We start from the raw sequence: 10,000 nt of genomic DNA, 5'->3' as shown, positions 1-10,000 counted from the left end.
CTCATCATATATGATAGCCGATCTTCAGGAAATTTTGCCTAAGTGTTAACCTATGTCAGATAATGGGGCACGCCAAATGTGAAGTTGATCGGGTCAAGGGTTATGGTACCGAAAAATGTAGAAAATCGGGCCAAATGCTACATTCAATAATTGATAACTCTGGTTCTGTACATTCTAACACATGGCGCTCTATAATGTTTTTGTAGGTCTTGAGGTCCTACATATGCATACAAAATTTTGTAGCTCTAGGTCAAACGGGTCGGAAGGGGCTGCCGTTTGAAGGATCATCTGGGCTAAATTACAGCAAGTTTTGCTGGATTTGGGCAAACTCCGACTGAGGTGGCATACAGATCACCCCCCTAATCACAAAGTCGTAAAAATTTAAAACCCATTTCATCGAAGTCACAATGCTATTTGTACACGAAAATTTATCATGCAGTTATTTTAAAGACATAACGAGTTAATTTCCTGTAAAGTGTCAGATTTTTTTAAGCTTGCACATTGGAGTTATTAAGGTTTTTGTTCCTCATGGCGAAGGAAATTTGACACATAATTTAAAGCCCCGCACCTATCATATATGTTGGCCGATCTTCACAAAATTTCACCCAAATGTGGCCCTAAGCGTGATTATGGAGCATGTCAAATTTAAAGTTGATCGGCTCAATTGTTTAGGAGCTATTAAGAAGAATTTGCTACCTGCAAACATCCAAAAATGGTACAAAAAGGCACATAAAAAAATTCATCTCTGATTCTGTACATCCTAGCATATGGCGCTCTATATTTTTTTTGTAGGTCTTCAAGTGCTATATATGCCTAAAAAAATTTCAAAGCTCTAGGTGAAACTGGCCATGACCCCTGAGAAGTGTTCGTCCCTAGGTGGCGCTAAAAATCAATTTAGATTTTATGTATGAAAACACTAAAATACTAATTTTACAGCAGGCCCGATGAGTGTGCAAATTTTGGTGACTTTTCGTGCATGTTTAGGCCCTCACATTTCCGATTTACTTTGGAGAATAATATTAACTCGAGCTGCAAGCAGCTATAAAGGGCCTTGCAGACCTGTGCACGTTGGGGTATGAACAGGTCGGGGTATGAACAAGGACTATGAACGATGAAAAAGTAGTTGTAGATGACTTCAGTGCAGGACTCTTACCAAATATGTAAAATTTAGACAAAGTGGGACAATGTGGGTGGAGTTACTGCAGCTTTTATTGTTCCAATTTTGTGGCTTTCAATGCCATATAGGCCACACCCACTGTGGAAACATCGTACTGATTTGTGGAGGGCATAAGGCATGGCCACTGGCTTTTCAGAAAACATTTAAGGGATATCACTTCAAGGGGCTCAGCAGAGTACATAGAAACATTAAGGATTTGCTATAATTTTTGCTGCCACTAGGTGGCGCTCGTACTATGATAAAAAATAGGCTTGTAAGTGTGTTTCACATTGGACTCCCATCCCATATACGAAGTTTTAAAAATATCAGATCGTCTAGGTCCAATTACAGCAACTTTTACCGTTTTCGCGAGACATCACATTTTGAGTTGGCATAGAGGCCACGCCCTTTAATGAAAAGTCATAAAAGTTGAGAACCTTAATGTTCCAATGTGTCATAGCTTTTCTGACCATTTTTGAGTTCATTTAGTCAAACAGCCATTTCACAGTACATAAAAGTATAAAAAATGAGATTTTTGTCCGCCACTGGGTGGCGCTGTAAATGATTTGAAAGTTTATCACATAGCTGTATTATTGCATGTCTTTTAAAGTCCCAGGAAAGTTTCAGATGGTTTGAAGCTGTCATAGCTGAGTTATTAAGATTTTTGTCACTCTTGGCGAAGGAAGTATTAAACATAATTTGAAGCTCCGCCCCCATCTTTTATTTCAAGAGATCTTCACGATATTTGGCCTATGTGTGCCCCTCAGTTGGATAATGATTCATGCCAAAGTTGAAGGTAATGGGGTGAATCGTTTGAGAGAAAAAGGCACTATTTTAAGACCAGCTAATGTCTAAGAATGGGACAAAAATGCACATTAAAAAAATTCATAACAATTTTTCTGTACATCCTAGCACATCACTTTTATTGACTTTTTTGTAGGTCTTACAGTCCTCCATTTGCCTACAAAGTTTCATAGCTGTAGGTCAAACCAAACAGGATTGACTGTAATCTTGTGACTGACATTTTTTGCAGCCACTAGGTGGCGCTAGCTTTAAACTGGAATATATTTTTGTCGATATGTTCAGGAAAATATTTTCATCCAATGTGTGAAATTGTGAGAAGATCAGATCATCTGGGTCAAATTACAGCAACTTTTACTGGACAGATAAAGTTTCGGAATGAAAACGGTTGTAGAGGCCACGCCCATTATCGAAACTTCGTTAAATTTGGTGGAGGTCAGCAGGGCTGTCTAGAGGCTTTTCAGACTTAATTTCAGCGATATTACTTCAAAGGGCTCAGCTAAACACATAAAAACGTTTAAAAATTGCTATATTTTTGGCTGCCACTAGGTGTCGCTCGCACTATAACAAAAAATACGTTGATAGGTGTATTCCGCATTGGAAACCCATCAAATATATGAAGTTTAGAAAAGATAAGACCATCTGGGTCCAAATAGAGCAACTTTGTTCGTTTTGGCGAGACATCAGACTGACATTTTTGTTTGCGACTAGGTGGCCTTATAAGCAATTGAACATCTTTTTAAACACTTGTGTTAAGGGCTTGAGTCTCCATGTGTCTGTGAAGTTTCAGATTTTTCCAAGCTTGTAAAGCTGAGTTATAAAGGTTTGTTTCACATGTGGCAAAGTAATCATCAAAGGCATAATATAAAGCCCCGCCCCCAACATATTTGATGGCGGATCGTCACAAAAATTTGAACAATTGTGCCTCACAGTCAGATAAAACATCACAGCAAATTTGAAGTTGATCGGGTCAAGCGTTTGGGAGAAAAAAGGAGTAGTTCGGGACCTGCAAATGAGCAAAAACGGGCCAAAGGTGCACATTCAAAAATTCATAACTCTCTTTCTGTACATCTGAGCATATGGCTCGCGCTGACTTATTTGTAGGGCTCAAGGTCCTACATAAGGCTACAAAATTTTAATCAAATTGCAGCGGTAGCTGCTCGGGCCCTAATAAAACAGGAGGGCTCTCGCAGCGGTCGGTGCTCTGGTCCTAATAATAATCTGGAGAAAAACAAGAGAGCTCTCGCAGCGGTAGCTGCTCGGGCCCAGATTAGTACCTTTGGTGGGAGTTTTTAGTGGTAACTGTTTCAGAGAAAACACACTCTTGGGTAAGTGCATAATTGCTAATTCATCTGGGCTTGGCTCCTGGTAAAAGCGACGAAATGCACAATTTTTAACAGAGCCCATAAAAACTCCCACCTGTACTTTGCGAAGGAGCTCAGCAACACATCAGGATCTCCTTAGCGGCCTTAAAACATGAATGACATAACTAGTGTTTTTTTGACTCCAGTATGAGAAGAGGTCATGATACGATATTAAAAGGGTGGTATAAACATCAATCAATGAAAATAAACTAAAAAATTACTCAATCTATAGGTGTGCAAAGAATCATCATTCGACATCAATCTGCAGAAAGACAAATTGTTTATGTGTTTTAACATTATTAGCTTTTGATTTGTAAGGAACATGCCTTTCCCCACAAAATAGCATGTGGACAATATCTTAATCGTTTTGAATTGAACATTTTTTTTAATAGAAAACGAATTCTGAAGAAAATTGGAGACCCCAAAAACATAATTGAGCAAGAGACGTTCAAAGAGTCCCACCACTACCTGTTGCCTTGACGCAGCATCATGAGCAATTGGGGATTCATTATCTTATTGAAGACGCTTAACCATGGTCACAATGGCTGGGGATCAACACACAATCTCTGGGTTGAGAGACGACAGACTACTTTACCGATGAAATGTGCCAACCCCACACCTATCTTTCTCGTTTTAATTTTCTTCCAAATGATTGAAATTGGATTTAGCGAGAGAGATATTTAGTCCCCGCACTTATGCAGTGGCTGTTTCTAATGAACATTCTTTACCTTGAGCAGCCTGGCATTCCAAAGAGGCTGCGCTGGAAGAGAGAAGAGCTTCTCCACTCCCCCGGTCTCTTTCCACATCATCAGCTTTTTAGTGGGAGGGGCAAGGTCCAAGGTGGTCACGATATCAGAGTAGTCAGAGAGTTGGGCTCTGATGGTTTTGCTGTCCAACTCTTTAACACTGTCCACAATGAGCTTTCGCTTACGCTTGGCCTTGGTCTCTTTCACTAAAAAAAGAGGTGTTCAAATAACATTGTTATTAGAACTTTGTACTGTCAGTATGATACATAAATTGGTATTTGAATATTTACTACAAGAACATTTTAATATATTAAACATATTTAATAGAGAAAAATATTTTTCTAACCAGTTATGTCGATGGGCTCCAGTGCAAACGCTTCCTCCTCATTATGAACAAGCGTGGTTTGTTCAGTCTGGTCAGCCATTGCTGGCAGTGGCTCTGCCGGCCCAGAGTCCGGACTGTCTGCACCAGCTAGACACACAACATAAGATATAAAACGACAAATGCGGTTAGGTCCAAGTGTTCATCTTGGTGCAGTTTTACACAGCTACTCAAGTTTCCAAGCTGATCTTTGGACCATGCAACATGAGCTCTATGATCTAAATAAGTGCTTACGTGACTGAAGGTTGTCAAAATCATCCTCATCATCACCATGATCTGGCGGCATCATGACGCTTGTTGTGATGGCTGGAGGGTCATCAAAAATGCCACCACCATCTTCAGAGCTAAGCAGCTTATCCACTGAAAAACAACAAACCATTTACAATGATCATTTCAACATGAATACTTAAAGGAGAGCTGTCACAAACAACTTTGAGGTGCTCACCTAACATCCCTCCGTCACTGTTGCCCATGGAGGCATCACCAAAGTCATCATACTCCATGTGATTGGATTTATCAGGCAAATTAGCTGGACCAGGCTCAGGCTCTAGCAAAAGGTTAGAGGCTGTGGCACCATGCATAATATCCTCCTCAAACGTGCTGGCATCACGCATCATCTCCCGGTCATCCATGCCAAAGTCAGCTGAGGAGAACAGCAGCTTATTCTAAATATGACGGTTCTTCTCTTGTAACAGACTAAAATGTAATGAAACTAATAGGTATGATTTCAGTTTCTGTCCAATTACTTTTACATATCGATACACCACTGTCATCACATACCAAAGTCATTGTCTTGCAAAAGGCTCAGATTGCCAACGTCCTCCCTCATGGTAATCTCCTCAACTCTGCTCTGGTTCAGGGTGAATTGCTGGGCCACATCAATGTCACTACGTGAAGGACACCAAAGAGAGCAATGATGAGAAGAACATTTATACTGTATCTAGAAGTGCATCTTTAACAGAAGACAAGAACTTACTCCAAATCCGGAAGCGGCTGGTCAAAGTCATGAAACTCCTCAGGTAAGGTGATGGCATTGTATGCTGCCTCTCTGTTTTCCTCTGGCAAATCTACTACACCTAAACACAAATACAAATGGTAACACTCAAACTCAGAATACTATACCAAGACAAATTATTAAGGCAAGTGCATGTAACCATACCTGGCCTGAAGGCCATTTTGATTTTAATAAAGGCTTCATTACAATCAGCCAGCAAGTACTTGGCCTTCCTGTGGTAGATTCTTACGACACCAAGAAGCAGGTGACCTGATGTACGCAACGCCATCTTCACCTATGGGCACAAAATGAAATATGTGCAATGTGCCAGAAGGGTGGGCGTATTGGGTAAGAGGCATACCACTGAACAGAATGAATAATCCAAAATCTAGTTTTGTTGTTACCTTCGGGGAGATGATGCTTTCCACACTGCTCTCCAAGTTGCACTCAAACACATGAGCCTTGGTCAGCTTCTTGTCCCAGTGGGCCGCCAGCCAAATCTTGGCCAGCGGCCCACGTTTGCTGAGGACAAAGTGGGCGTAGAACATTACCCTGGTTCTCCTGCCTCACACACGTACAATGTTGTAGGCTCACCTGGAATAGGTAAATGGAAAAGGTCACCGGAATGTTTGTCCTACAAACCATTGTTATCTTGAATTGGTCTTATGTCGTTTACACAAAGTGTGAGCCTAGTATAGAATTCGTTCATGTCAAACAAAGTCTGAACAGTTAAGAGCACTCTTTAAAATAGTGGGAAATCGGACACAAGACACTGTTCCAGATAGGAGTTCAATCTAAATGGTCAATTGATTTAGGAAGACACCGAGTCCAATACAACTCTAATGAAACATTACATGTGAACACATGATTATTATTATTCTCTATTATTCCTGAACCCCAATGTTATTGGATTTGTGTAGAACTTGTGGAGGCTAGCTAGCTTCCTTGAATATATTGTCCTTAACGAAAAATACTGAGGGAAATCAAACAATTTTACTCACAGCCCATTTTAAATATGTTCAACACATGCCATTCATTGTATGCTAATGATAGACGCAGTTGTATAACTACAGTAGAGATTAATTCAAGTTCAGACAACCTAAATGATATGCCATATTGCGGCTAGGTTAAACATTCAAATCAACAAAAGGCGTGCAAGTGTGCAGGCGAGTTAAAAAAAAAAAAAACGTCGAGTCAAACAGTAGTATAACAGTGGAGAAAGAAACGTTTGAGAATGGTAGATTCATATGCATTCCGCGCCATAGATAGGTCGGTCTTGGCCGCCAGATAGCATTAGAAATTCTTCCGAAATGTATCGATGAGTGCTGGAAAAGTCCAACAGGACTGATTCGACGTCATATTCTCCAGAATCAACGTGCTTTTTCGTTAGTTTCTTTTTTTGTAAATAACAAAATGTAGAAACAACCGCGGGTTTACGTTTGCGATCGCGCTCATACAGCGCTAGCACAGCTGTAAGTTTAGCAGCCTGCTAAAGACTGCCGAGAACCGCGAACTAAGACAACCGCGCGAACATATTTCGCTCCCCCAAAACACACCTAAAGCAATGACCAACACACTATGAATACAAAACAACTTACCAACGGTATACCGCTTGAGAGTGAAATTCCACAGATTATGTTATTTCTCCCAAATAATTTCCTCCTGTTGTACTCATTAAAACAGTAAAAGATGGCGCCAGTCGCCTCCCTGGCGCTCAGTGTTGCCGTTTTAAAATCCACAGGATGTTTACAGTCAAAAATGGCGGAAGGAGTTTCTTAAGCCGAAAGCAACGCTCAGTGAGCCCATAACGCCGATAGGAAAGTCTGTAACATTTCCGTTAACATGCCTGAAAAATAAAAATAAAAATAAAATAAATAAATAAATAAAACATGAGAGCTAAACTACACGAATTGTCTGCGTAAAAATAAACACATACAGAGTTTGGACTGATTCACCTATCGATAAAACCCCAGAGCCATAACATTTTTATAATTTGATCCAGATACTTGTTACTGTGATGAGAGAAAATCTATTTATTAAATTGTAATTAAAAAAAAAAAAAAACACCATTGTGCCTTTCTAAGTGCAACGAATCAAGTCTCTGATAGTTGATTATCTATTATTGATGAATATTTTGCAGAAAATCAGAAAAGTTCAGGTTTACCTTTCAAGAAATGTGAAGCCAAAATGTTTTCCAATTATAAAATGACCCACATATAGCTATATATTAGCTATACACTACATTCAAAAATATTGAACTGAAATGTCAGTGTAATTTTCAAGTTATCAGCCATTAGTTTCATTCAAATTTTACTGAACAAATTTAGAAATAACAGAATTTTTACAATAAATACATATAATAAATTACTCAAAGCCAACTGTTTGAAATTATTCTGTACAATAGCATTGAAAGCTGGAAACAAGTTTAATTTTCTGATGATATATTTTTTTTAATCTTGACTGTCCAGATGGCTTCCAACATGAATTCTCATTGAGTAGCACACAAGAGCTACAGGTGGTGCAGGGTCATCAAACAGCAGCTGGTTATGTGCAGAAGTTGTAGTGGGCAGCCTTCGTGACTGAAGGCTCTCGTCTGTGTGGTAAGACCAGGGATTTTCAACAGGACAATACTGCAGTTCACAATGCTGGCTTGACAAAGGACTTCTTGAGGATAACTAACACTATTCTTTCGGAACATCTTCCTTATTCCCATTATTTAATTCCCACAGAGAACATTTGCAGATGGGTGGAAAAGGAATTTCCCAGTTCTAGACAGTTGATATCCTTAATGAAGCGAACTTTACTACTTGGGAACATCACAAACACTCCTATTAACCATGCCCAAACAAATTTTGAAGTAATTAACAAGGACGGTGGAGCTACTACTGAATCCTACTAAGATTTTTTTTTGTTCTGGTTTGGAGGATCATCTTAAAGTATTGATCAACTGGAAACAGTGTTTTTTATTTTTTTTTAAACTTACATTCCCATTTTTTTTTTTTTTGGTCACTCCCTCTTTGCTTTTGCATATAGCAGCGGTACCTAAAACCTTAATAACTCATTCACTCTGATAGATTTTTGCAGGAGCATCCCCCCTTCACACCCAAACATTTTGACTAGATTTTGACTGAACTTGCAAGGCCCATGGAATATTATGTTCTATTGCTATACAAACATCACACCCACCCATAAATGTTAAGACTTTCTTCTTTCAGCAGAAAAAGTGTCTATTTTTTTACACTCTTTAGTGACTGGCATTAGAATACATTTAAGTTTTGTTGAAATTCGCATTACTATTGAAAAAAATGTGAAAAATAACTTTTTGTAAAAACATACATTTGAAGCATTATTTATTGCTTCTGTGACATCTCAATCATCAAAACAATGCTTTCCTCCAACAAAGGAACCTCAACAAGACAAAAAGGGTTTATGACAGCAAAATTTCCCACACGTCCTTGGGGGATCTGATTTAATGTCTATTAAAGTTAATGTCTATTAAACAAAAGGTGCAGTAGACCCAACAACACTAGCAGAGGTAACACAACATCAATTTAGAAGCGGAGGACTGCGGTTGAGGACAAGGACTTGACGTTACGCCACCATCCAAGGGTACGTTAAACTTTTGTTAAAGGCGCATCCGAAATGGGCGGGGCTAGGGTGCCCATACTATAGTGGCCGACTGGTATGGACTGGAATAAACGCGCTGCAATGACAGAACACAAACAAAACAGGAATGAAGCAAAAAAAGAAAGAAAAAACGACTGCAAATAAAAATGCAAACCTATTAAAAGAAACACGCTGCAAGTAGTACATGCTGCATTCACAAAAACAGTGGAAGCAAATCTACAAATCACTCAACACTTTCCAAAACAGAAACACGCTTCGACTGGAAAACAACTTCCACAAGTTTTCACAAAGGAAATGAGCCGTGCCACTTAGGGGACGACAAAATGACACCAAGAACCTTTGGAAGACCTGATGTTAAGAAAGTCGAATTGACCACCCCCGAGAAAAAAAGGTACGCTTTTACTTTTAATCTTTTTAAAAATTTCTAGTCCAGTACAACGTTTTAGCTCAGTGGTTCTCAAAGTGGGGTCTGCGGATATCTGGGGATTCGTGGCCTGACTGCAGGGGGTCCGTAGACCTCCGTAGATAGAAGCCATTGTAACATCTAAGAAGGACCGAATGTAAGGACCAAATCCAACATGTCACATGTATCCAAGGGGTGGCGCTGTGGTTTATATAAGGGCTATTTGGGAAATGTGTTTATTTTGTGTGTGTGTGATATATATATATATATATATATATATATATATATATATATATATATATATATATATATATATATATATATATATATATATATATATATATATATATATATATATATATATATATATTGTGGCGAGGCGAAGAAACCACACGTTGCTGTGCTAGTGGAGATCTTTACTATTTGCTATTTGGGAAATGTGTTTATTTTGTGTGTGTGTGATATATATATATATATATATATATATATATATATATATATATATATATATATATATATATATATAT

At 38.8% G+C, this 10,000-nt stretch overlaps 1 protein-coding gene across 1 annotated transcript in view; it reads right to left on the bottom strand.

Moving 5' to 3' along the window:
* LOC148425858 (double-strand-break repair protein rad21 homolog A-like) overlaps positions 1 to 7,207 on the bottom strand; it is a 16,034-nt gene extending 8,827 nt beyond the window's left edge. Inside the window, exons 1-9 of the mRNA XM_088411672.1 lie at positions 7,042 to 7,207; positions 5,848 to 6,037; positions 5,609 to 5,738; positions 5,426 to 5,525; positions 5,230 to 5,336; positions 4,895 to 5,092; positions 4,684 to 4,809; positions 4,414 to 4,539; positions 4,050 to 4,273 (exon numbers count right to left, since the gene is read on the bottom strand). Of these exons, the coding sequence (XP_088267798.1) occupies positions 4,050 to 4,273; positions 4,414 to 4,539; positions 4,684 to 4,809; positions 4,895 to 5,092; positions 5,230 to 5,336; positions 5,426 to 5,525; positions 5,609 to 5,738; positions 5,848 to 5,991 (1,155 nt within the window). The 5' untranslated portion in view covers positions 5,992 to 6,037; positions 7,042 to 7,207. The remainder of the gene's footprint in view (positions 1 to 4,049; positions 4,274 to 4,413; positions 4,540 to 4,683; positions 4,810 to 4,894; positions 5,093 to 5,229; positions 5,337 to 5,425; positions 5,526 to 5,608; positions 5,739 to 5,847; positions 6,038 to 7,041) is intronic.
* Positions 7,208 to 10,000: the final 2,793 nt, after the last annotated feature.

The sequence above is a fragment of the Hippichthys cyanospilos genome, chromosome 3 (assembly GCF_059441005.1).
Source record: "Hippichthys cyanospilos isolate Australia breed blue-spotted pipefish chromosome 3, RoL_Hcya_1.0, whole genome shotgun sequence".
NCBI classification, from domain to species: domain Eukaryota; kingdom Metazoa; phylum Chordata; class Actinopteri; order Syngnathiformes; family Syngnathidae; genus Hippichthys; species Hippichthys cyanospilos.
The sequence above is the reverse complement of the archived record's forward strand: the minus strand, read 5'-3'. Positions and strand labels throughout refer to the sequence as shown.